At 43.0% G+C, this 27,749-nt stretch overlaps 1 protein-coding gene across 4 annotated transcripts in view; it reads left to right on the top strand.

The window, feature by feature from the left end:
- The first annotated feature begins 7,385 nt into the window (after positions 1-7,385).
- The window catches only part of Ubp1 (upstream binding protein 1), a 58,857-nt gene continuing 38,493 nt past the window's right edge, over positions 7,386-27,749 (top strand). For 2 of the 4 annotated variants that reach the window (XM_070006506.1, XM_070006505.1), the window contains exon 1: positions 7,726-8,078. In XM_070006506.1, the coding sequence (XP_069862607.1) occupies positions 7,966-8,078 (113 nt within the window). In that variant the 5' untranslated portion in view covers positions 7,726-7,965. Of the gene's footprint in view, positions 7,467-7,721; positions 8,079-27,749 lie in introns of those variants that run through there. The other 2 variants (XM_070006508.1, XR_011368698.1) reach the window with 2 other exon arrangements.

Here is a 27,749-nt window from a genome sequence, read left to right as displayed (position 1 = left end):
CACAGGAGCAGTGCCCAGGCCCTGAGTTCAAGTTCCAGGACTGGCAAAAAAAAAAAAGGTGATGTACAAAAAGGGGTTACAGTAATATAAGTTGGGCAATAAGTAAATTTCTTTTTAGATAATGTCATTTTCCAATAGCATGTTAAAAAATGTTAATGGATTCATGTATTTTTAAAAGCTCTGATGGGGCTGGGAAGTTGGCTCAGTGGTAGAGTGATTGCCTTGCATGCATGAGGCCCTGGGTTCAATTCTTCAGCATCACATAAGCAGAAAAAAGCCGGAAGTGGCGCTGTGGCTCAAGTGGTAGGGCGCTAGCCTTGAGCTGAAGAGGTGAGGGACAGAGCCCAGGCCCCACAACCAACCAAAAAAATGAATAAATAAAATAAAAGATCTGAATACAAACATTTTTATTACACAGTGAAGCAGATTATAATCATTTGTCCAAATAACAATTTCAAGATTCCATTTGCTGTTTGATTTTCAAATGGTACTTTTTAAATTTGACTCGAACATGAGTTAATTCCTGAATGTCTGAATTGTAGTTAGAACTGATTAAGATAAATTAACTTTACAAATTAACTTTAAAACAGCAGTTTAACTGTGTGTGTGTGTGTGTGTGTGTGTGTGTGTGTGTGTGTGTGTGTGTGTTGGGGTGCTTTTACAAATTAACTTTAAAATAGCAGTTTAACACTTCTCTGTCTCTGTCTCTGTCTCTCTCTGTCTTTCTCTTTCTCTTGCTGTATGTGTGTGGAGGAGGGGTGCTCAATCCTGTCATCCTAGCTACTCAGGAGGCTGAGCTCTGAGGATCCTACTTGGAAACCAGCCTAGGCAGGAAAGTCCCTGAGATTCTTATCTCTGACTAACTACCAAAAACTGGAAGTGGAGTTGTCAAAGACATTGAGTGCTATTTTTGAGCACAAAAGCTTAGGAATAGTACCAAGGCCCTGAGTTCAAGATCCAGAACTAGCACTAAAATAAAAAAAATAGTAACCTATCATCTTCTGGAATTCTAGGGACAAATGGAGTTTTTTCCCAAAGCTTGATAGACTGATGCATACAAATAACACCTATAACACATATATTAATCGAGAATATTCTCTGATAGACCTTTTAGCCATAGGTTAATTACAAGTTTCTCTAAAGGGTCACAAGAAGGTGAGAGTCTTGAGCACCATCATAGTGAGATGGCGCTGTGGAGTTGAGCTGCTGCAGGTGACACAGGAGCCTGGCCATGGTGATAGCGGTTCCCTGCCTCTCCCACAGGTCCAGGGCCACAGGTTTCTTTTCCTAGGCCTTCAGAGCCAAAAGGCAGTGGAACCAATTTAAGAGACTCTCCCAAATCAGGAGCACTTGCTTTAATTTCTGATAACTTGAAGAGCAAGACAAAATAAATTTGTCTTGGAGGGTTTGTGTTTGTTTGTTTTGAGGGGTCGTGGGCTTGAACTCAGGGCCTGGGCACTATCCCTGAACTCTTTTGCTCAAGGTAGTTCTCTACCACTTAAAACCAGAGCATTACTTCTGGTTTTCTGGTGGTTAACTGGAGATAAGAGTATCATGGACTTTCCTGCCAGGGCTGGCTTTGAACTGCACCCTTCTGAGTAGCTAGGATTACAGTGGTAAACCATCAGCTCTGGCTTGGCCTGGACTTTAATTCTGCAGTACAAAAATGTTAGAAAGGGAAAGACTCTCATACAGGGCAGAAGGTGGAATACCAAAGTCTATCCAGAGAGTAGAGCATGACAGCACAGAATGGGAGATTTCCAGAGAAAAGAAAACAAGGAGAGCAATTTACTTCCTCAGAGAACCGAAAATGATTGGTGGGATTTCTGTGAAATTTTAAACATAGAGAAGATCTCCATGGAAACAGATCCTGAGCACTTCTTGACTAGTGATAAAGTAGTCATATAAGGTGATTGAGAGAAACCACATACTCAGTGCCAGAAGGAAGGGAAAGAAAGGCCAGTGGACTGTATAGGGTGGCATAGTTAAATAGAAGACAGCTGGGCATCATCTGGAATTTGCTGGTCAAAGACTGCTAGCATTCCTTATACAGGTCCAGATCTGGTAAGAAGAACATTTAGAGGGATTCTGGTAAAAAAAAAAAAAAAAAAAAAAAAAAAAAGATCAAATTAAAGTACTGTTTTGAAGCCAGACTTCTTCTTCTTTTTTTTTTTTTTTTTTTTTTTTTGGTGGGAGGTCCGGTCGTGGGGCCTGAACTCTGGGCCTGGGCGCTGTCCCTCAGCTCTTCAGCTCAAAGCTAGCGCTCTACCACTTGAGCCACAGCGCCACTTCCGGCATTTTTTCTTTTTGCTTATGTGGTGCTGAGGAATCAAACCCAGGGCCTCATGCATGCAAGGCAAGCGCTCTACCACTGAGCCACCTTCCCAGCCCTGAAGCCAGACTTGATCTAGTAGTTTGTAAACTAGACATGTCACATAACAGAGCATACGGTCCCAGAAGTGAGCGTATAAGAACAGACGACACATTCTCTGTCTGGAAGAAAGGAAGAGAACCATTGTTGTTGACCAGGCAAAGTGTTCCTTCCCAGAGAAAAATCTAAAACCTTAGTTGTAGATTGAGGGAAGGTTGTCACTCTGGCCCTGGCTATGTAAACCTTTGGGGAATCCATTTCAAAGCATCCTTCTAGTACTACGCTCTTTCTAGCTGCCCTGATGCCTTGTTTTCTTCCAGTGTATCTATCTTTGTGTGTTTTTTTATGGTCTGGGAAGTTTCATCTCATCGAATCTGAGATAGCACAAAGGGGAGCCTTTGAAAAGACTGAGCAACACCAAATGCCTAGTAATGGAAGAAGACTATACATAAAATAAGCTGGGAGTCTAAAGAGAAGCCTAGTCTTATCGAGAAGTCTGGAGCATTGGTGGGGGAGATAAGAGAGGAGGAGAGGCAGAGGAGGAGAAGGGAAAGAAGAGAAGCATAGGGAGGGAGAGGGAGAGAGGGAAGAAAGCAAGGGAGAAGGAGAAGGAGGGAGAGGGAAAGAGAGGGAATGAGAGAGGGAGCAGAGGAGGGGGAGGAGAACACACAAAAAGGGAGAATAAAGCCCAAAGTTTTACTTTCTGGATAGATTATTAGGAGACAGATAAGGTCTGATGCATAGAGTAATTAGGCTCCATGTTTTGAAGAGAGGAGTCAATGAACGAGGCCATTGTGCCAGCCAGTGCAGTCACATTTATCATGACTACACAATAGCGTTTTTCTGTGGTGCTGGGGATCAAATTCGGAGCCCTAAATTGATAGGCAAGTGCCCTATCACTGAGCCACAACCCCTCACCACTTAATAGTTTTTAAAGGCACTGAACCCTAGAATTATGCCAGAAAAAGAAATTAGAGAGGGGAAACAAGAAGGTTAAAATGATCACTGTGGGCCAGACGCTGGTGATTCATGCCTACAATCCTAGTTTCTCAGGAGGCTGAGATCTGAGGATGACTATTCTAAGCCAGCCCATGCAGGAAAGTCCATGATATCTCCAATTAACAACCAAAAGGCCAAAAGTAGAGCTATGGCTTAAGTGGTAGCATACTAGCCTTGAGCACAAAAAGTTCAAAGATAGCACTCAGACCCTGAGTTCAAATCCTAGGCCAGCAACTAACTGTGTGCGCATGTATGGGTGTGAGTACACCCATACACACCAAATGGTCATTGTATACATACCTGGGAATCTCATGGAAATCAAGTGGAAATTCAGTAATATGACGGTCTACATAGGAAATATTCACAGTTCAGAAGTAGAAGTAAAATAAGGAAGAAGAGGAGAAAGAACAGAGGAGAGAGGGAGAAAGGGAGGATGGTAGAAGAGGAGTAAGGGAGGAGAAGAGGAGAGAAGAGGAGAGAGGAGGAGAGAGGAGACAGAGGGGAGAGGAGAGAATGCAAGAAATGATTTTAATCAAATGAAAATTTGCAGAAGAAAGAATTTAAGCATTTCAGCTGATCTTTTTGGGTATTGGCGTAGGCTTTAATTTTAAAGAGACAAGGAATTGGAGCAGGGGTAAGCGGTATGTATAAGGAAGCATTCTTGGTCAAAATATGGTCTGATTGATCATAATCTCAGTTCTGGTTCTTCTGTGTGGCCTTGCAAACATCCTTATTGTTTGAAGGGACAATCCAGTGTTCTTGAGATGATTCTTCCTACTTGGGTAGTAATCTTACCTAATCTGTCTGTGTTGAACACTCCTCTGCTCCCAGAATCCAAGGTGACTGCAGGTTTAGGACAATGAATCAGATTTTCAGAAGCCCTTTCAAGTGTTTGCAGCAGGGCATTGTAAAAGCTTGACAGTAAGGTGTTTCAGCTACTCTTTCTGCCTTGAGCCTTGAAGGGGGGCACTAGAGAATTAGATATCAGATTATTATTATTATTATTATTATTATGCCTGCATACAGAGTTAGGCAGAAATCTGACCTCAAAATAAAGCAAACTTGAAAAATGGAAAGTTTTTATCCTGCTTTTAGTTATCATAGGAGCCCAAGGGAGGACTCAATGCTTTTCAGGAAAAGAATTACATCCTCAGCCACAGAGGTAGTATTTCTAAAGTTGCAACAAGATAACAGACTCTGTATGTTTCCAACTTTTAGGTAAGGATTACTGTTACTTTCTTAGATACTTGAGCCTCTGCTTTTACATGGATGCAGCTTTTACTTGGGGTACAGCTTGATTAAAGAAACTGGTAACAACCAGGTAGAAGTAGTGTTTTTGACTGTTCTCAGCTACTCAAGAGGTAGAGCAAAGACCTTGATTTGAAAACAGCTGCCATCCTAACTATTAGGGAGACTGAGGTTGGGAATAGTCTAGGTAGAAGTCAGTTTAGGGAAAAAAGTTTACAAGACTCCATCTCAGCCAACAAAAAGAATATTAGGCATGACCATATATACCTATATTCTAGCTACAAGAGAAGATTAAGCAATATGAAGATCATGGCCTAGGATACCCAGGTAAAAGGTGAGACCTTGTTTGAAAAAATAACAAATTTGCACTATTCAATTCAAGATTCAGAGAATTAGCCCTCCTCCCATTCTATTTATCTGCATTTCCCAGTTAGAAATTGACCTGGCCAATCTGTGTGCTGGACCCATGTAGATCTGTCTACTCACTCACTGCCCAAAAGCCTACTCTAGAGACAAGAGTTGGTAGGAAGGGAATCAGGGGTACTACATGCCCTCCCCTCAAATTGTGGAGGGGGCTATTTATCCTCAAAGTTACATCTTGGAGAACTTGGAGAGACAGAAGGGTTTTTATAAAGAATGATAGGTTACAAGGGACAGCTGGCAGGAAGGCTATGTATTGAGTGGGATCTTTGTCATTCAGGGCACTTAGACCCTTTTCCTTCTTTTGGCAGGACTAGTCCACTTATCATCAACATCCTGGGCTAGTTCTTGTATTTCTTTAGACAAATACATTCCTTTTTGCAAGCTAAACCTCCCAGTAATGCACAGGATTGAAGAAGGAGGTGGGCATTGCACATTCTGAACTTCTCTGAAGGTTTCCAGAGGTCGGAAAGATTATTTCAATGGAGGCGTGGCTTTTCTTTAGAATTTATATTGTTGGGCAAAAGTAACTACCAAGGATAACACCCTAAGGAGTAGCCACAGGTTGCAGGTTAAGAGACTAAAGCTTGAGTTTGGAGGCATGGCTCATGGGTAGAGCACTAGTCATTGAGGGAAAGTGAATACCAGTCTTGGACAAAAAATAAACGAAGCAGTACATCAGTGGCTCACTCCTGTACCTACTCAGGAGGCTGAGATCTGAGGGTCCCAGTTGGAAGCCAGCTCAGAAGTGGCACTGTGTAGCTTAAGTGGTAGATTGCCAGCCTTGAGCTGAAGAGCTGAGGGACAGCGCCCAGGCCCAGAGTTCAAGCCCCATGACTGACAAAAAAAAAAAAAAAAAAAAAAGCTCAAGGAGGAAGGTGTGAGGGAGGGAGGAGAGGGCGAGAGGAAGAGATAGAGAGGGAGAGGAGCAGGGAGAGGGAGGAAGAGAACTAAAGCTAGGTTACAGACTAGTATCCATGGAATGAAGATATATCTGAGACACCAATGACTTCCCACCTACTTTCTGATTGGCTGTGGAGATTATTTGTAATGGTTGTAATGGAGTTTCCTTAAAGTTTATGTTTATACCTGGAATCTAGAAATGTTTTAATCTGTCTTGACTCAGTAACTGTGTGAGCTAGGTGAGCATGTAGATCTTTTCACATACTTGCATCTGTATGATGTTGGCTACTAAGATGTAACTTCCATGTATTTCAGTGGCTGTATCAAATAAAATGTTTGCTAAAACCAAATCTCCTGCCAGCTGGTAATTTAAGGCGTATGAGTATTTTTTTTTTCTAGCTGATAGCCACTGTATTACCAGGCTGAGATCTGCTTTCTAACCTAAAGTGGTGAATTGGGATGAAGGGCTAATTAATGCTCAGTATTTGAGCCTTGGTTGGAGGCAATGAGCTCCTAGCAGGTTGAAGAGGTCAGATCAAAGCCCGGGAGCCTAAATTTGCTGAGATTGCAGGCGGACCCCCCAACTCAGCCCCTGCTTCCTTCCCCTTAGCCTCCCCCAGAGAAAAGGGACTTGAATCTTTTAGCCCCAGGGCGCAAGCCAGGCTGGGCAGCAGTTGGAACTCCTTAAGGCCTTCTGAGGATCGCTGCGATTCCAGTGATTCCTAAAGGTCCTAAGAGCAGCAACAGTGCCGGGGCTACCAGGCCCGAAAAGGTCAGGTTGTCCATCTTGCTAGGGCCGCAAAGGTTTGAGGGAAGACATACTGGAGCTTTCACAGGGAGGCTGATTGGCTCGTTCTCATGTCAATCAAGACTTCCGATACTACCAGGCCTTTCGTTATTCAGAAAAGTAGCGAACCGCTCTTTCCCAATGTAGTGAGAGCCAAAATCAGAGACTATTGGGGAATACCCCAAAGGGCCAAAGCAACTCCGGAAATGGCGCCCGGAACTACTTCCTGCAGTGCAGGCCAATGAACTCTTTCTTTTGGCAGCAAAGCTAGTCCTTCAGTCCAGCCAAAGGCAAGAGGATTTTGATTGGTTGTTCCGCCCAAGGGGGCAGAGACCAGGGAAGCCTCGTCCAAGCACGTGCGATTATTGCCCAGTTCGCTCGTCAATCACCGTGCTCTCTGGATGGGGCGGGAACAAGAGCCCTAATGGCCCCGCTTTTTCCCGGGCCGACTCGCCGGGAGGCTCGGACTCCGCTGGGCCCAGAACCAACCGCGTGGGCGGAGCCGCTGCTCGGCTCCGGCTGTTCCCCCGCCCGGAGGCGCGGGGTGTGGCCGGGAGCGCGGCCCGGAGCGCGGGGGCGGGGGGGCCGTGCGGGGCGAGCCTGGGCGGGGAGCGAGCGCAGGGGCGGGGCGGGGCGGGGTGGGGGCGTGGCCGGAGGAGGAGGCGGAAGCGGCAAGCGAGCCCGAGTCGGACCCGAATCGAAGCCAGCGTCCGGGGCCGGCGGAGCGGCGTCGGCGGGGTTGGCCGGGGAGAAGGGGCGCTGGAGCCTTTGGGCGGGCGGGCCGGGGGGTCGAGGCCGGGGCGCGGGTGACGGGCGTGTTGAGGGCTGGCCCCACGCGGTCGCTGGAGCGGGCTGCGGTCCCGCGCAGCCGGGGGAGGGGGGAGATGCGACCGGGGGCCCCGGGGCGGGGCGGGCGGCGGCGGCGGCGGCGGCCGCGCGAGCGGCGCTGGGGGCGGGTGGCGGCGGCGGCATGAGGCGCGGGGCCGGTGTCCGCGGGAGGGAGGCGCTGCCCGCGGCCCGGTCGCTCCCGCTGCAGCTGCTCGCCGGCGCGCTGTACCCTGCCAGCTGGGCCTCGGCCGCTCTCGTCTCGGCCGCCTCCCGGGCCGCCGCTGGTGACCCCTCGCCGCGCCGCCGGAGGCTTCACCCGCGCCCTCCCTCAGGACGCGCCCGCGGAGCTCGGGCTCCTTCGCCTCGGACCCGAAGGCCGCGTTGTACGGGGCGGCGGCGAGGCCGGAAGATGGCCTGGGTGCTCAAGATGGACGAGGTGATCGAGTCTGGGCTGGTGCACGACTTCGATGCCAGCCTCTCGGGCATCGGGCAGGAGCTGGGCGCCGGCGCCTACAGCATGAGGTACGGGGCGCGCGGTGGCTCTCCGCGGGGGCAGGGGGTCGGGAGCGGGGGGAAGGCCCCGAGGGCGCGGGTCGGGGTCCTGCCGCGTGGCTGTCGGGGCCTTGGGAACCCCGCAGGCCTCTGGGGGACGGGCGGGCGGGTGGAGAACGTCTCCCGCGGGCTTGGATGTCGCTGGTAAGGTGGCTAGGGTTGGTGGTCGGGGGGGCTCCCCTTCCTTTTAGGGGTGGCTTACCAGCCCTCCCACCCCCCCGGGGCTGGAGCGCACCGCACCGAGGGGCAGCTGCCGTGGGAAAAGTAGTCTCGGGTGTTTGGTGATTTCCGCCTCGGTCGTCCTACCGGGTGATCTTGCCCCGTGGAAGTTTTAATCACTTGATGTTGTAATCGTCAATCATACCGCGAGAGAGGGAGCCGCGGCCGGGAGCAGAAGCGGCCACCCGCGCGCATTGTGTTTTCCTGATTGTCCCGTAGTGAAGTTTCCCATTTGGGGGGGGACTAGCCGTTTCCTCTTGCGGGGGGTGCTTTAACATCAGTTATTGGAACCACACACACACACACACACACAGTAGTCTCTGCACACACTCACACACACACACACAATAGGTTAGTCTCTGCAGTGTGTACCAGCAGCCATTCATTTTGTTTAGTTTTGAGAGATTGAAGCAGATCGTTTAGTCTCTGCCCTTCATCCAGGTGTCGAACGCTTAGCTGCTTGGAAGCTTTTCTTTATCTAGAGTTTTTTGTTTTTTAGCGGCCTTGTTGAGATACAGTATCTAGTTTTTTCTTAGCGGCTTTGTTGAAATATAGTTTATGGAGCCTAAAAATTCATTCCATAGAAGGCTGCGATTCAGAGGCTTGCAAAGCTCGTTGGTATGATGGAGGGTAGGTGTAGTGTAGCTCTTCAGAGCAATGTGCGTGCGTGTGTTTGAAGGGCTGTCAGCCGCCTAGTACCTTCCGCCAGCACCCTGCCGTGGCTCCAGAGGACGGGGACTTTCTCTGGTCCAGAGCTAGATCCTGGGGTGATTGGAGCTGAGCCCTGAAGTCATTTGGCTTTTAAATCTTAAAAGAGAAACCACGACCCAGCCAGAACGGTGCAGACGTTTCTGGGAGTGTGGAAACGGTGATGGAAAGCCTGTTTAACGTAATGAAACCACCAGCGCCTGGTCCTGATTTGGACTCCCCGAACTTGGCACCTCCTCTCTTCTTGCAGTTGTATAACTCGAGGGCTTTAGATGAGGTGGCTTTTTTTGTGTGTGTGCATGCTGTGCCTAGGGCTTGAACTCAGGGTTTGGGCGCTGTCCCCGAGCTTTTTTATGCAAGACTAGCACTCTACCACTTGAGCCACAGCTCCACTTCTGATTTTCTTTTTTGGTAGTTTATTGGATATTAGTCTCACAGACTTTCCTGCCCAGACTAGCGACTGTGTAGGTGGTTTATTTTCGAAAACAACTGTCTCTGTTGTTGAGAAAAATGGAGCTACTGAAAGACATGGGGTGACCTAAGAAAGAATTTCTAGAGGTAGTGCATTTTACTCAGGGATCGGGAAAAGAAGATTTGCTTTATTCTCTCCAAGTTCAAGAAGTAAACGAGGAAATTATTGGAAAGATAACTTCTTGATAAAAATATTTTTTTTCAGGCAGCTTTCCATTTTTTTATTCTAAGGGGAAGTGTGCTTACTGTATTCGCTTTTTTTGGATGGCTTAAAACAGAGGTATTTCTTATGGCTTATTTTAGGAAATGGTCTCCGCAGCTTTTGGGGACCATAGTTTGAAAGAAATGAATGGTTTCAATGGTGTATGACCCTTAAGATATGTATTTATGTTAAGGAATGTAGGCTGATGGTATTGGGGTGTGCTGAGACTAATTTATTTTCTCTTTTTTAATAGCTCTGTAAATTGAACTGGAGCCTAATTTCTGATACTACCTTTGCTCCCCCTCGGTTCTTATGTTGTGTGTTTTGTGACAGCGTGTGTTGTGAGCTGCTGCAGGTTCTGTTTGTAATGAGGCAGTTCAAACAACACTTCTTTAAAATCTTAGCTCATATATCAGGATTCTAGAGGTGAGTGAAGAGACCTTAGAAACTTTTCTAAATGAGTGGACTAAAGATTGAAGATGTGATTGTTCTAACTAAACAACCAGTGGTACTCTTAAGGAAGGCTCATTTTCCCCTGGCTGAGTGAAGGCTGAAACCCACTGTAACTTGAAATCTGGGTCATTCATGTTTTCATGGAGTGTGCAGCAGATAACCAAACGTCTTTAAAAAAAATAAAGCAAAACCAGCATTTCTAAGAGGATCTTTTAGGCAATTTGAATTTTTTCTATTACATGAAACAAAATCCTGTAGCAAGTTAATCTTCAGAATGAGGTCAATATCAAACCTAACTATATGTATTTATATACTTACATAAATGCAAAAAATATAAAAAATGAATGTACACATTTTTGATGCTGGAGCTACAAACATGAACTCTTTTTGTGTTGGTCCTGGGGCTTGAACTCAAGGTCTGGGTGCTGTTCCTGAGATTAAGGCTAGCATTTTACCACATGAGTCACAGTTCCATATTAGGCTTTTTTTTTTAGTAATTTATTGGTGGTAAGAGTCTCACAGACTTTGCTGCCTGGGCAGGCTTTGAACCATGATTCTCAGATCTCAGCCTCCTGAGTAGCAAGGATGACAGGCATGAGCCACAGGTGCACAGCTATCAGTTTTTTTGGCGGGGGGGGGGGGGGGGGGGGGTAGTGGCGCTTGAACTCGGGACTTGGGTACTGTCCCTGAGCTTTTCTGCTCAAGCCTAGTGCTCTATCACTTTGGGCTATAGCTCCACTTCTGATTTTCTGTTGGCTAATTGGAGGTAAGAGACTTACGGACTTTCCAACCCAGGCTGTATTCCAATCTTGATCCTCAGATCTCAGCCTCCTGAGTAGCTAGGATTACAGGTGTGAGCCACCAATGTGTAGCTGAACTCTTACTTTGGAAGGTTTTAAATGGCTTTTAAAAAGTTACTGTACTATTATAACAATCTTGCAGCCAGGCTTGGTGGTAAGAGGGAGGCTGAGGCAGGAGAATCACTTGAGTCCCAGTGATTCAGTTAGCCTGAGCAAAGTGGCAAGATCCCTGTCTCTAAATAAATGCTAAATACAACTACATAACAGTATTACCTTTCAAAAGGCATAGTCTCAGCTCTATTTGTTACACTTGATTATGTTGTAAAACTGTTTCAAAACAAAAGATATACTTTGCATATTTTGAAGTGGGAGATACATCCATGATTTATAAGTAATTTGCCAAATCAAAACTGGTTCTAGTTGAAGATAAACTTTCTATATTGATCTGTAGGTCAGAGCGTCACTTTACAGAATCAATAGTGTAACATAAAAATTTTGACTGAGGCAAGTATTGTTAATAGAAGAGTAATGCTAAGGTTTATTATATAGCTATTAATAGCTAATTTTGGTCTTCTAAAATAGGATGTCACTGAATAGCTGATGTATGACTTTGAAAGTGTAAAAAGTCAAGATCAAGAGAAATTTCCAAAACTTTTTGTACCTGAGCATTGTTTCAGAATTGATAGTAATATCTGGAAAACTTACCTTTCAAAGTTTCAAAACTTTCTAGACTTAATCTGTAAAAAGCTGTATTTTGTAGGCTGTCTCTGGTCTTTTGTAGTTTTTCTTTTCTTTTTTTTTTTGGTCCATCATGGGTCTTGAACTCTGGGCCTAGGCATTGTCCCTCAGCTCTTCAGCTCAAGACTAGAACTCTACCACTTGAGCCACAGCACAACTTCTAGTTTTCTGGTGGCTCATTGGAGATAAGAGTCTCATGGACTTAGCTGCCTGGGCTGGCTTTGAACTGTAGTCCTCAGGTCTCAGCCTCCTGAGTAGCTAGGATTATAGACGTGAGCCACTGGCACTTGGCTTAGTTTTTCTTTTTTAATTACATTTCATTAAACAACTCTTAGCTCACAGGTAGACAAAAAACAACTGCCTAGATTGAGCCTTCAGGGCATAGATTTCCAACTCTTGGTATCTGTCTGTCCATCCATCCATCCATCCATCTTATCTATATGTCCAATCTGTTTGTCTTCACTGGAGCTTGAACTCAGGACCTGAGTGCTTTCCCTTAGACTTTTTCTTTTGGGTGCGGTCGTGGGGCCTGAACTCTGGGCCTGGGCACTGTCCCTCAGCTCTTCAGCTCAAGGCTAGTGCTCTACCACTTGAACCACAGTACCACTTCCGGCTTTTTTCCTTTTGCTTATGTGGTGCTGAGGAATTGAACCCGGGCCTCAGGCATGCAAGGCAAGTGCTCTACCACTGAGCCATCTTCCCAACCCCCCTTAGACTTTTTCACTTAAGGCTGGCAGTACCACTTGAGCTACAGTGCCACTTCTAACTTTTTGGAGATAAAGATTTTCCTGCCTGGGCTGACTTTAAACTGTGATTCTGCCATCTCAGTCTCCTAAGTAGGCTAGGGTTACAGTGAGCCACCAGGGCCTTGTTAATAATTTTTGCTCTTAAGGATAGACTAACAAGTCACTTTGATGCCTTGGAAAAGAATTTGCTGAATATTGAAATCCTACATATTCAAGAAGTTTTTATTTAAGAATTATTCTGGCTAATTTACATGGCTACTGGTTCAGTTGGGGTATCCTCCAATTGAATTGTTTATTAGCATCAGTTAATTTTTGAAACCTGGCAGCTTATTGATAAGGCCTTATAAATTTGATGTTTCATACAGTAGGACTTGTTGGTTTATCAAGGCACACAGCTATTTGCTGTTGGTGGAAATCTGATGCTTCATCCTTTTTTCCCTTAGGTTTTGTAACTGAATTTTTTATTTTTTGTTTTATTCTATTTTTTGTCAGTGAACTCAGTACTGGGGCACTGTATCCCTGAGTACTCTGTCTCAAGGCTTGCTCTCTGCCACTGAACCACAGTGCTACTCCCTTGTGACTGAATTTAAAAGAAGTTGTATGATACTTAGTTGCCTGCTTTTGGACAAATGTAGAAAATGGATGTGAAGTTGATTCTTTTCTTTTTAAATGTTTTTTATCTACTTTAAAATTTTTTAACTTTCTAGGTATTTTGGAGATTATGGAAATTACCTTGATATGATGTATGACAAAACTAATATTTATTAACTAACGTATTGGTATTAACTTAAACAGTTTTTATTTTGGAATAATTTTTACAAGTTACAGAGGCAGTGTAGGGAGTTTATATTTATACCCTTTTCAGTTTCTTGTAAAAATGAAAGTATCAGTTTGGTATAGTACTATTCTACAAACTACAAATTTCATTTGAAATTCATAAATTTTTCCTTCTTATTACTATTATTTTGGTTGGTCATGGGGCTTGAACTCTGGGCCTGGCCACTGACCCTGAGCTCTTCACCTCAAGGTTAATGCTCTACCACTTGAGCCACAGGATCACTTCTGGTTTTCAGGTGGTTAATTGGAGATAAGAGTCTCAAGGACTTTCCTTTCCTGCCCAGGCTGGCTTAGAACCATGATCCTCAGATCTTAGCCTCCTGAGTAGTTAGGATTACAGGCATGAGCCACCGGCGTCCAGCTCCTTATTTATTTACCTATTTAATTTTCGTGGTGCCAGTCCTAGGGCTTGAATTAAGTAAGGTCCTGGATGCTGTCCCTGGACTTTAAAAAATAAAACATTATTATAAAGGTGATGTACAGGGGCTGGGAAGGTGGCTCAGTGGTAGAGCACTTGCCTTGCATGCATGAGGCCCTGGGTTCGATTCCTCAGCACCACATAAGCAAAAAGAAAAAAGCCAGAAGTGGTGCTGTGGCTCAAGTAGTAGAGCGCTAGTCTTGAGCTGAAGAGCTGAGGGACAGCACCCAGGCCCAGACTTCAGGCCCCAGGACCAGACCCAAAAAATAAAAAAAAAATAAAAAAAGGTGATGTACAGAGGGTTACAGTTACATAAGTCAGGTAAAGAGTTTCTTTTTGGACAGTGTCACTCCTTCTCTCCTGTCCACACCCACAAGTTGTATAGTTCATTTTCAACATAGTGTCTAATGAGTATCCTTGCTGCATTTATTTACCCATTTGTCCCTCTATTTCTATGCTTCTCTTTCTATGCTCCACCCAAAGACAGATAAAGGAACAAACAAGACAAAAAGAAAAGAAAAACACAACAATGGAAAAAAACCTCTTGTTTCCATTTTCTGGAGTTCATTTGGATAGATACTGTTTCATATGATCAGAGGCACATATACATTGTACCTTTGTGCTCCTCCTCTAAGAGTATATGCCCTTGGTCTTGAGCTTTTCTTTTTTCTCAGCTACAGCCCCAACTGTTAGCAGTGATTTTGAGTATTACTTGACCGCCACTGGAATTCTGTTTCAGGTTTTGTTTTGGGCCACATGAATGGAATGGATGTTGTATATTTTGTAATCACTTTATAATGAAAGCATCAAGAAATTTAAAGATACTTAACACTACTGGCCATTGGTTATTACCAAATTTAAAAACAATAACAAAAACGATTTTCAGTCCGACATTGGTGGCTCATGCCTGTAATCCTAGCAGTTTAGGAAGCTGAGAGCTAAGGATCATGGTTTGAAGCCAACCTACCCAGGAAGGTCCATGAGACTCTTCATTCTAGTTAACCACCAAAAAGCCAGAAGTGGAGCTGTGGCTTAAGTGATATAGCATCAGCCTTGAGCAAAAAGCTAAAGGACAGCAACCAGGCCCTGAATTCTAGCCCCAGTATGAGCATAACAAACAAACAATTTTCAATTTGTAGTCCTAGCTATTCAGGTCAAGATCTGTAGAATTGCAGTTTGAAGCCAGTTCAGGGAAGAAAAGTTTGAGATTTCATCTCCAAAATAATAGAAGCAAAGCTAGAAGTGGTAGAGTATCAGCTAGAAGTTGAGGCCTGGAGTTTAAAATTCTAGTTACCCCTACCTACTCCTAAAAAAAAAACCCTCTGTTACCCAAAACAGAAAACTTAGTCCTAAGAATGGCATTTTACCCCTCCAAATCGTTGAAATGTTTGGCTCAGTGAAACACAGACTCATATATCTGCTACTGGAATGTTTGGTTGATATATATGAATAACACCACTCTCACATAGATAAGTTTTGAAGAAAGGAAGTTTATATTAATAGTCACCTTGGGTAATTATGGATGTACTTTTTGATGCTACACTAATACTTAACAAGGTAGTTTCTTTTCCTTTCTTCCCCTCCCCTCCCCTCCCCTCTCCTCCCTCCTCTTTCTTTCTTCTTTCTTTCTTTCTTTCTTTCTTTCTTTCTTTCTTTCTTTCTTTCTTTCTTTCTTTCTTTCTTTCTTTCTTTCTTTATCTCTCTCTCTCTCTCTCTCTTTCTCTCTCTCTCTCTTCTCTTTCTCTCTCTCTCTCTCTCACACAGAGGGGCTGGGAAGGTGGCTCAGTGGTAGAGCGCTTGCCTTGCATGCATGAGGCCCTGGGTTCGATTCCTCAGCACCACATAAGCAAAAAGAAAAAAGCCGGAAGTGGTGCTGTGGCTCAAGTGGTAGAGCGCTAGCCTTGAGCTGAAGAGCTGAGGGACAGCGCCGAGGCCCAGAACTCAGGCCCCACGACCGGACCCCCCCCCCCCCCCAAAAAAAAAAAAAAAAGTCTCACAGACTGTCTTGCCCTGGCAGGCTTCAAACTGCCATCCAGATCTCAGCCTCTTGAGTAGCTAGGATGACAGGCCATGAGCCTGTCATTTAATTTCTTTAAATATACAAAGTATATTTTGTACTATGTCAGTGTATTTCTTGCACTCTGTTACTTTAAATGTATTGCTGTGTGTCTTTTTTTTTTTTTTTTTTTTTTAACTGATCCTGGGGCTTGAACCTCAGGGTCTGGGCACTGACCCTGAGCCTCTCTGTGTTTAAGGTTAGTGCTCTATCACTTGAGCCACAGCGACACTTTGGCTTTTTCTAAATAGTTTATTGGAGATAAGAATCTCATGGACTTTTCTGCCCAGGCTGGCTTTGAACTGCGATCCTCAGGTGTTAGCCTCCTGAGTAGCTAAGATTATAGGTGTGAGCCACTGGTGCCTGACTATCTTGTCCTTTTATTGGATCTCATACCTTGTATGATTTTAAAATATGCATTCATTGAAAATTTGGAAAATAGTTTTTCTGAATTGTGCAAATGTTTCAGATTTTGACACTTTCTACTATATAGCATTAGATAATTATATTCCATAATGTAGTTACCATTTCCTTAAGGAGGGGAGGGCTCACGATAGAGAAGGAGGCTTAGATTTCATTATTGGCAACATACCATCAAATGTTTCCTTTGAAATGATAGGTTCACTTTGTTAATTTCCAGGACATTTCTGTGGAATATCTAGATCTAATATTGCTTTTTTGTTTGTTTTGGTCAGTCATGGGGCTTGAACCCTGACTGAATGCTCTACCACTTTGAGCCACAACACCACTTTTGGTTTTTGGTGGTTAGAGATAAGAGTCTCACGAACTTTCCTGCCAGTGTTGGCTTCGAACTACTATCCTGTAATCCTAACTAGGATTACAGGCATGAACCACCAATGCTAGCTAGATCTGACATTTCTGTTAAAGTTCTTCCTTCCTTTCCTCCTCCTTTCATTTTTCTTCTTCTTCTTCTTTTTTTTTAATAATCAGAGTTGTTTTTTTTTTTTTAAGTGCAAATGATGTTCCATGAGAAAAGCAGAACAAGCTTTTCCTTCGAGCTTGTGGAAGTTAAGTAGCCTACAATTGGCAGAGATGGAATTTGGAACTCCAGGCCTTTATCTCCAGGCCTTTTCAGTGCATCTTTAGGCATTCTACCAATTGAGAATTCTCTTTATGGAGGAAAATTTAGGGAATGCTATTTCTTCATATTTTGTTTTCATTGCTGGGTCTTATTTTTTTTTTCTTTAAGACCTTATGTACTTAGTAGTGCTATAATAATGTGTAGCATCTCAGGTTATCTGTGTAGTTGGCCATATCTTTAAATAATGGTAGATTTGTTTCTTTGTAATTTTTCCATTTTCTTTTGCTCAGGGCTAGTGCTCTACCACTTTGAGCCATAGTGCCACTTCTAGCTTCCAGTTGATTCAAAATAAGAGTCTTATGGACTTTACTGCCAAGAATGGCTTTGAACTGCGATCCTCAGATCTCAGCCTCCCGAGTAATTGGGATCACATGCATGTGCCACTAGTGCCTGGCTTATTTGGGCTACTTGAATCAGTGAATTGGTATATTTTTATCCTTTCTGGAGTTTTCTCAGACTTTATCTCTTCAGGTATCACCTTTGGGCTATTGTTCCCTCTTCTAGGACATCAGTGTAAAATAGTCTCACTTTTACTTCTCTGCATTTTCTCATTTCCTTCTCTGTGTTGTTTTCTGAATAAACTTAAGTATTCCCTTTTCCAAATTTACCCTTCTCTTCTGTGTGAGTTGCTGTTAAACCTGGGTTCTTAATTTTGGCAATTCCATTTTCCAGTTCCAGAAATTCTGTTTATTCCTTCTTAGTTTTGCTGTCCTTTTAGTGTTTCCTGTTTCTTGCAGGTTTTTTTCAGTCTTTTATTTCTTCCAACTTTTATAGTTTGTGTCATAATTTAGAATGAAGTCTTTGGTCTGAGTCATTTTGTATCCAATTAGGAAAACAGAAATTACTTAGATGTTTCCAGTGGGGAAGGGTTTAATGATAGCAAAGATGCTGGAAGGGTTAGGAAGCAGGGCACAACCGATGTTTCCTGAAGTCTTGGTAGCCATTGTGTGTAGTTGCCTGCTTTGTACCTGGATTTGCTTTGTCACTTAATTTTCCACAAGTGCTTCTCTTTGGAGCAACCTAACAAGACTACTCAGCAAGAAGTAGTTTTCAGGCCGCTGATCCTCTGCAGCAGAGGCAGAAAAGAGCTGAATACCAGGAGACAAATTGGAACTGGGTGTAGACCATCTGTTGTTTTTGCTGTTGGTTTTTATTCCTAGAGTCTTGTTTGTCCTTTTATGCTTGGTTATTTTTGAGTTCTGGCATTACAGAATTACTTGGAATAATTTGATATGTAAGACTTTGCGTGTGTTTGTCATACTCCTGGGAGTCCTACCTTAATGCAAACTTAAGCCATTTCCTAGAGAAGCTAACTGGTGCAGAGAGATTCTTGCAAAAGCTTGCGTATTTTCTCTTTACCTATACTCTGGGAAGCTGGGATTTCCTAGACCCACAAGGCTGCCAAAACTGCAACACAACTTTGTGGTTCTATTCTCAGGCTGGGAAGGTACCTGTTAGAAGCTGTTTTGAATGCCTTGATCTACTTGAGTTATTGCACTTCCATAGATTTCAGCCTATTTCTTTTCTTTTTTGTGCTGTTACTGGGATTTGAACTGAGAACCTTGTGTTCTTGCTTGGCTTTTTCATTCATGGTTTATGCATAGCCTCTTGACCCATACTCCCATTCTGGTTAATTGGAGATAGTCTCTTATGCTCTTCTATCCAACTATTTAAACCATGATACCCAGATTTCAGCCTCCTGAATAGTTAGGATTACAAGTATGAGCCACCTATGACCAGCTTTCATCCTACTTAGTTCTTCAATACTTTTAAGAATATATATGTGAGAGCCAGGCACCAGTATGTGAGAGCCAGGAACCAGTGGCTCACACCTGTAATCCTAGCTACTCAGGAGGCTGAGATCTGAGGATTGTGGTTTGAAGCCAGCCTGGGATGGGAAGTCCCTGAGACTCTTACCTCCAATAAACTACTCAGAAAAAGCTGGAAGTGCGCTGTGACTCAAGTGGCAGAGGGCTAGCTAGCCTTGAGCAAAAAAAGAAGCTCAGGGACAGCACCCAGGTCTTGAGGTTAAGCCCCAGGACTGGCAAAAAAAAAAAAAAAAAAAAAAAAGGTGATATAAAGGGGTTACAGTTACATAAGTGAAATAGAAAGTACATTTCATAATGCCACCTCTTCCTTTCCTCTCTCCCAGTTTTCCCCCTTGACCCCACCCATGAGTTCTATAATTTATTTTCATCAATGTTGTTTTGATTTACATTTCCTTTTATGGCCGGAGATGTTGAGTATTTTCTCAGGTGTTTATTGCTGCTACTTCTGAGCAGTCTTTATTTAGCTTCTTTGCCCACTTATCAACTGAATTATTGATTTTGTGGGGGTTAATTTCTTGAGCTCCTTGTAGATATTCTGGATATTAGGTTCTTATCTGATGTGTAGTTGGTAATGATCTGTTCTGTAGGCTTCCTTTTTAGCTTAATAATTATGTCTTTAGCTGTCTAGAAACTTTTACTTTGTTGATTCTCCAGTTTGCTGAGCTCCTGGAACTGTACTCAGAAAGTGACTATCTGTTACAAGTTTTTTTGTTTGTTTTTGTTTTTTGTTGGTCATGGAGCTTGAACTCAGGGCCTGAGGACTGCTTCTGAGCTCTTTTGTTCCAGGCTAGTGTTCTACCACTTTGAGCCACTGTGCCACTTCTGCTTTTTGAGTGGTTAATTGATGAAGGAGTCTACCTTTGAACCCCATCCTCAGATCTTAGCCTCTCCCGAGTAGCTACAGTTACAGGCTTGAGCCACTGCCCCACAACAGCAAGTTTTAATGTTTCCCCTACTCCAGCCTAGTTTCAATGATTCAGGCCTGACATTGAGGTCTTTGATCCATTTTGAGTTGATATTAGTGCAAGGTGTGACAGACATGGTCAAATTATAGTCTTCTTCATAAGATGTCCAGTGTTCTCAGCACATTTTTTAAAGAGGTTGTCTTTTTCTCAACATACAGGTTTGGCTTCCTTGTCAAATATTAGTTGGCTGTAAGTATATGGGTTTGTTTCTGGATCTTCCAGTTTATTCCATTGGTTTTCAGGGATTTTTGTGTCACTACCAAGCTGTTTTTGTTATTACAGTTCTGTAATAAAGTTTAAGATCTGGAATTGCGATACCTCCAGCATTGCCTTTTTGGCCTGATTTGCTTTAGCTACTCAGGGCCTTTTGTGAATCTGTGTGAATTTTTGAATTGTCTCTTGGCAATGGTAGGGCTTAAAACTCAGTGCCTGGGCATTGTTCCTGAGCTCTTTTTGCTCTAGGGTAGTGTTCTGCCACTTTGAGCCACAGTGCCACTTCTTGTTTTTTGGTAGTTAAATGGAGATAAAAGTCTCAGACTTTCCTGTCATGCCTGGCTTTGAACTGTGATCCTCAGATCTCAGCCTCCTGAGTAGCTGGGATTGCAGGTATGAGCCACCAGCTCCCTGCTTGCCTCTTGCATTTTGATATAGGCTGCTGCCCTGTCTTTTGATTGGAGAGTTGAGCTATTGATTAACATTACTATTGAGATAAATATCTTGTGTTTCCTGCTATTTGTTGTTTTCATGGTGCTTGCTTCTTTCCTTTATTTTACTAGTCTAATACTCTAGTAATGTTTATTCATTATATTTCTCTGATATTGAGTATCTTCTTCTGAGGCTAGGATTCCCTTCAGTGTCCTTTGTAGTGCTGGTTTAGTGGTCATGAATTCCCTTAGTTTTTGTTTATCATGGAGGGTTTTTGTTTCTCTGTCAATTGTGAATGGTAGCTTCACTGGATACACTAGTCTTTGTTGACAGTTGTCCTTCAGATCTAGAATTATATCTTCTCAGGCTCTCCTTGCATTTAGAGTTCGATTTAAGAAATCCGCAATTATTCTAATGGTCTTCCAGTTGTGAGTTCCCTCTTTGTTTTTGTTGCCTTCAATATTAATTACTTATTTTGTATATCCAGTACTTTAACAACAGTGTATCTAGGAGTGTTCTCTGATCTCGTCTGCTTGAAGTTCCAAATAGCTCCATCAGATGGGTAAAATTCTTGAGGTTGGGGAAACTTTCTGCTGTTACTTTGTTTAATAGAGTCTCAGTGCTTTTAGTTTTTATTTCTTCTCCCTCATCTATTTCCATTATACATAGATTTGTGTTTTCTGTGTTTTTGTTTGCTTGTTTTTTGATAGAGTCCTTCAATTCTTGTATGCCTCCTTGGTATCTTCTGAGTGCTTTTTCAGTGCCTTTGATGATTTCATCTAATTTCTTTGCTTTATCTTCAACTTCTGATACCCTATTTTCAACTTCTTTTGTTCTATTGCCCAGACTATTAGGATGATTGGGCTCTTCATCCTTCCCATCTCTTTATGGAGTTCCTCTCATCTCCTTCTTTAGTTCATTTAGCTGTCCTTCTTTTCTTTTCTTTTTTCTTTTTTTCGCCAAATTTCTCTTGGAATTAATTTAGTTTCTTGAAGATCTGCTCTTTTATTTCAACAGTCATTTCTCTCACTTTTTTTTTTTTTGTAGATTGTGGGGCTTGAACTCTGGACCTGAACTCTTTAGCTCAGGGTGAGCGCTCTACCACTTGAGCCACAGCTTCACTTCCGTCACTGTTATTTTAATGGGTGCATTGTTTGGTTTTTCATCTTAACCCTCACTAAAGTCCTTCAGTGTGTCATTGTTGGTTTTTGAGGGTAACATGTTGTCTTGTTTATTCATGGATTTTGTGACCTTTTGCTGCAATTTATGCATCTAGGTTGTGGGCTTGTGAGGGTTTCAGTCTCGTAAGTATTTTAAGTTCGTAATGTTATTTCTTACCACTTAAAGATTTGATAATATTTGCATGATGTATTGAGAATCTAGCTCTCAGTTGACAGTCAGTCTTCATGTTCTAGACTCTTTGTGGGACTTTTTTCTTCTCTGAGTGAGGAAACATTGAATTTGAAGACTTTTTTTTTCTTTCTTTTTTTTGTCTTGTGGGTTATTAGGATTGAACTCTGGGCCTGGACACTGTCCCTGAGCTCTTCAGCTCAAGGTGAGCACTTGAGCCACAGTACCACTTTCATTTTTCTGGAGGTTAATTGGAGATAAGAGTCTCATAGACTTTCCTGCCGGGGCTGGTTCTAAACCGTGATCCTCAGATCTCAGCCTCCTGAGTAGTTAAGATTACAGGCGTGAGTCACCAGCACCTGGCTAAGACTGATAATCATATATACAGCAAATGTGAAGTAAACTTAGGTTTTTCTTCCCTGCAGGTCCCTTAAGTGGAAGGAAGGACTTACGAGATTAAGTTATGTGCTGCAACTGTCTGGCTTTCATTTGACTCTATGAAAGGGGTCCTCAGTCCCTGTGGATTCATGTCCTATCTCTTATGACTCTATGTACCATCTCTTGTGACTTCTGGTTGCTCTGATTTTCCAAGGTCCAATTCCCCTAGCAAAACTGGGAATTCACTGCTGTCAGGTCTTTGCTTGTAGTCTCTGTGGGAATCCCCAAGGCTACAGACCTTTTTTAGTCTGCACTTCACAGTAGTAAAGTAGACTCTGAGACAGTGAGCTGCCTTTTGCCAGTTCTTTTGTCAGCAATCCTGTTAGGCTGTTGTGGGTCCTTTAGCACTTTCTGCAGTGGAATCCACAGGCAAGACATTGTAGGTCTCTGCTCTCAGGCTTGAATTGGAGTTTGTTGACCCTGTGGCTGATGGCAAACCTTTCCCATCCCCTCTGTGGGACAGTGTCCTGATCACTGCCCGCCATGAAGATCTCTTGTTCTTTGGGCTTCAGAAGAGGCAGTCCAGTATGGTGAATTTCATTTGCTCAAGAGTCCTGATGTCTCACTTCCTTGCTGTGTTTACCTTCTGATTTATTTGGTCACTGTCTCTGGCTGGTAAAGGTACCCACATGGGGTGCATTGCTTTCCCTCCTGAAATTCCTCCACCACCCCCTTGTTTGTTTTTTGGTGCCAGTCTTAGGGCTTGAATTCATGGCCAGAGTACTATCCTTTAGCATTTTTGCTCAAGACTAGTGCTCTATCACTTGAGCTACAGGTTCACTCTGGCTTTCTGGTGATAAATTGGAGATAGGAATCTCAGGGTCTTTCCTCTGTAGGCTGGCTTTGAACCACTTCTGAGTAGCTAGGAGTATAGGTGTAAGCTACCAGTACCCAGCAATTTCTTCCTTCTTGATCACTTCTATGTGGCTCCTTGTGAGTCTGGCACTGAGTTTTGTCAGTGAGTTGTTTTTGCTCACTGGGTAAGAAACTTTGGCTATTTTCAATTCACTACCTTGCCCTGCCCCCTCCCAACAATTTCTTTTTAGAATTCTGGGGTTTAAACCCAAGATTTTGTGCATACTAAGCAAATACTCTATGTACCCAGTCTCTCTCTATATATATATGTATTTTTTAACTAAGTGACAAAATTAGTGAGGGCCAAAAAGGATGGCTCACATTTGTGATCTTAAGACTGGACTAACTAGATAGGGCCATCCTAGGCTACATAGTGAAATCTTGTCTCAAAAGTAAACAAAAAGTTGCCAGACCCCAATGTCTCACACCTATAATTGGAGCTACTCAGGAGACAGAGATCTGAGAATTGTTGTTCAAAGCTAGCTTCAGCAGGAAAGTTTGTGAGACTCTTACCTCCATTTAACCACCAAAACTCTGGAAGTAAGCTGTGGTTCAAATGGTAGGTAGAGTGTTAGCTTTGAGAGGGAAAAAAAAAAGCTTAGGAACAGTGTCCTGAGTTCAAGCCCTAAGAATAACTTAAATAAAATTAGGCTTTTAATAGCAAATAACTTTTTTTGGGGGGGGGGTCCAGTCGTGGGGCCTGAACTCTGGGCCTGGGCACTATCCTTCAGCTCTTCAGCTCAAGGCTAGCACTCTACCACTTGAGCCACAGTGTCACTTCCAGCTTTTTTTTTCTTTTTGCTTATGTGGTGCTGAGGAATCGAACCCAGGGCCTCATGCATGCAAGGCAAGCACTCTACCACTGAGCCACCTTCCCAGCCTGCAAATAATCTTTTTTAAATTGCCAATTGTCTTTATATGTTTGTATGTTAAATTTGTTCAAGAATCATTTAGCACCTACCATGAGCATATTGTTTACTTTGTGGCTCATCAGAGCTATCACCTCTAGGATCTGAAACATATACAATTTGCTTTTCTTTTGCAACAGCTTATTTATAAAGAGCCATCCTTACACAGTCTTCTTTCTTATTTTGATAACCTGTGTATAACCACCAGCCCAAGCAGTTAGCATTGAAATCTTAAAAGTTTTTCCCCATGTTATTTTTCAGCAATTAACTGTTTTTCAGTCATAAGCAATTAACTCATTTTTTGTTACTGAAAGAGCTTTAACTGTATACAAACCCATGACATAAGAATATGCTATACTATATATTTTATCTGCTGTGAAGCAATGTTGTCTATTACAGATTTTTAAAGAGATGCTCTGGTTGAAAAAGGACTATACAATTTGAAGTCTTCTGAAAAGTTTTATATCTGCTCCCAAAGTAGGCAAGAAAATTCATACAGGTTACTGCTAGTGGATTTGGTTATTGATATTTTACTTTTTGTTGAAGAATCAACATAGGAATTCCCAGTATATGAATACTGGGAATTAATAATCACCCTTTATACATTAATGATGGGAGTGCAAAAAACAATACAGTTGCTTTGGAGACCAGTTTGCTCACATGGTCCAATAATTCTCCTAGGTATGTACCTAAGAGAATTGAAATCATGTCTACACAAAAACATACGAAAATATGTTTATAGCATTATTCATAATAGCTGCAAAGCAACAAGTTTCATCAACTGAACAGATACAGAAAATGGTATGTCCATTCAATGGACTAAAGGTATAAAAAATAGTGATATGGACTTTGTAAACATGTTAAATGAAAAAAGCCCATGACAAGAGACTACATAATTGTATGATTCTGTTAGCATTAAACGTCCAGAGTAGGCAGATGAATAGAGACCAGGCTTGCTTGGGGGAGGGGCTGTGGTTTTGTTGTTGTTGTTTTGTTGTTTTGCTTTAGAGACTGTGTTCTTTGTAGCTCAGGCTCGTCTTAGCCTTCCACATTCTGGGATTATAGGGGAATGAGATTAAAAAAAAAAAAAAAAAGATTGACCCAGTCACATCCCTGGTAGACTACATTGCTCTCTTTTTTTTTGATCATGGGGCTTAAACTCTGGGCCTGGTTGCTGTCCCTCAGCTCTCCAGCTCAAGGCAAGCTCTACCACTTGAGCCACAGCACCACTTCTGGTTTTCTGGTGGTTAGTTGGAGATAAAGAGTCTCATGGACTTTCCTGCCTTGGCTGGCTTTAAACCACGATCCTCAAATCTCAGCCTCCTGAGAAGCTAGGATTACAGGCGTGAGCCACTGGTACCCAGCCAACTTTTTTTTGGTTAAAATTTTTGTTTTGTTATTATACATCAGTCCAGAGGGGTTACAGTTACATAAGTCAGGCAAAAGATCTAAATAAGTTTTTAAATTTTCTTTTATGTGAATGTGTGTGTGTACATGTGCATGCAAAGTGTGCCAGTTCTGAAACTTGAACTGAGGGTCTAGGTGCTGTCTCTAAGCTTTCTTGCTCAAGGTTAGTGTTCTACCACTTGAGCTACAGCTCCATTTCTTTTTTCTTATTTTCTTTGTTTCTTTTTTTGTTGTTGTTGGTTGTAAGGCTTGAACTCAGGGCCTGGGCACTGTTCCTGAGCCTGTTTGTGCTCAAGGCTAGTGCTCTACCACTTGAGCCACAGTGCACACCTGGTTTTTAAGTGATTAACTAGAGATAAGAGTCTCACGGGACATTTCTGCCTTGGGCTGGCATTAAACCCCAGTCATCAGATCTCAGCCTCCTGAATAACTAGGATTACAGGCATGACCCACTAGCACCTAGCTTTTTTGGTTCTTAATTGCAGATGAGTGTCTCATGAACTTTCCCACCCAAGCCTGGCTTCAAACAATAATTGTCAAATCTCAGCCTCCTGAGGCACTAGGGTTACAGGCATGAGCCATGGATCCCCAGCTTTTAATTTTACTTTTTATGAGCAAATGTGTGTAAAAATTAAGATTACCTATTGAATTATGACCTTCATCTAGCAGATTCTGTGTTGTTGTCGATGAGATCATCTTGTAATAAAGGAGGTCTCTGAATAAAAATTCTTAAACTCTTAATAAGAACTTCCTGGAAGCTGGGTGTTGGTGGCTCATACTTAGAACCTTAGCTACTCAGGAGGTTGAGATATAAGTATTATAGTTCAAAGCCAGCTTGAGCTTTGAGACTCTTATCACCAAATATCCACCAAAACACTGGAAATGGAGGTGTGTCTCAAGGAGTAGAGTACCATCCTTTGAATGGAAAATTCTAGAGGACAGTTCTCAGTCCCTGGGTTCAAGCCCCGTACTGGCATGGGGGGAGTGAGTGGTGGGGAAGAACTTTACAAAAAATGATGCCTTCTTCAGAATTCTCAAATGTTGAAGTATGTCTACTTTGTAAAATTAATGAGTAGTAATGTAAGGTCTGCACAGGGACACCTCCCTACCTCTTGGCTAAGTTAATTTGAGAATGGCATAAAAATTAGGTGCTCTGGTTTTCCAGGGAGTGCGGGAGGCATTTCAAAGGGGTTTCATGGCTCAGGCATAACTCGCAGCACCCCATTAAATGTGTAGGAGAATCAGTCTGGTGAGTGAAGGAGAGCTGACCAGGCAGAAGCAGCGTCCCAACTTCCCCACTTCCCCCAGAGCCCTCTAGAGAGAAATGGCCAAGCCCCCAAAACCAAGCGTCCTCGGCTCCAGAGGTGACCACCTTTCTGCTAAAGGCTGTAGGAGCTCTCTGGCATGGTGCCATGTCTGGACAGACACTGAGCAACAACCATAGAGAGTAGTTTCACTCACCAGAGTAGAGAAGTGGTGTGGACGTGGATGTGAAGGCCAGCAATGGTATTGGTGAAAAGTCTCACGTGTTGTCTCAAGGCAGAAAAGGGGTGGTTAGGAAATTCTAACATTTCCAACTCAAAAATCCCATCCCACTCACGACACCATATGTAAGGTATATTAAATAGGTAGGTTTCATTAGGTAGCTGATGAAGAGAATACCATGCGCTATTCAGGCAGGAAAAGAAGTTTATTTGCCGAACTGCTGCCCCCTCCATACATGGTGGAGAGGCATGGCAGAAAAGGAAGGGGTTACCCACCCCTGGGCCAGGACTTATCTAGGCCAGGGACAGGAAGAGGTGTGGCCAGGTGGGGGAAAGGTGTGGCCACACTGGATCTGGACATGACCTCAGGGTCTGGGACCCTCCTAAGGTCAGATGGGAGGCCTGTGACCAGAGGTGGCCTAGGATATGACCCTAGCAGGAGGGAAGGTGACTGCTTCGGTCTGCTAGTTACCTAGGCAACAGATACTCGGTGGAAACTTAGCCAAGAGGTAGGGAGGTATCCCTGTGCAGACCTTATAAGTATTAATTGGGCCCTTTTAAGTAATTTTCTGCAAATCCTAGTTTCCAGCCAAAAATAAATAAATCCTCGATCCCAGTGAACAACCTTCAGCTATTCAGTATATAGTGAGAAGGTCCACTTATTTACCCATATAACAAATGAAGCTTACATGACTGAAAGGTTAGACTTTGGCTCAAGCTTTCTAATATTGAATGGCATTTAATAAATGGGCAGGAAGTAATATTTCCAGGCTTTTGGCAGATACTAACATTTACAACTTAAGAGTGAGAAATTGGAATCCTTAAGAATGGGATTTTTTTTTAAGTTAGAAAATATTCTAATGTTAGTAATAATGATTGTATAACTATGAATGTATTTAAAACTACAGATACAGGAGTGTTTGTGAGTTGGAGGTCAGCTAGACTTTATTTATAGTGAGAATCCTGCCTCCAAAAACAAACACCAAGGCACAGTGGCTCATACCTATAAT

This window comes from Dipodomys merriami, unplaced genomic scaffold (assembly GCF_024711535.1).
Source record: "Dipodomys merriami isolate MVZ:Mamm:240054 unplaced genomic scaffold, mDipMer1.0.p SCAF_7, whole genome shotgun sequence".
Classification (NCBI taxonomy): Eukaryota; Metazoa; Chordata; class Mammalia; order Rodentia; family Heteromyidae; genus Dipodomys; species Dipodomys merriami.
Note: the sequence above shows the minus strand (reverse complement) of the source record. Positions and strands in the feature narration are given on the sequence as shown.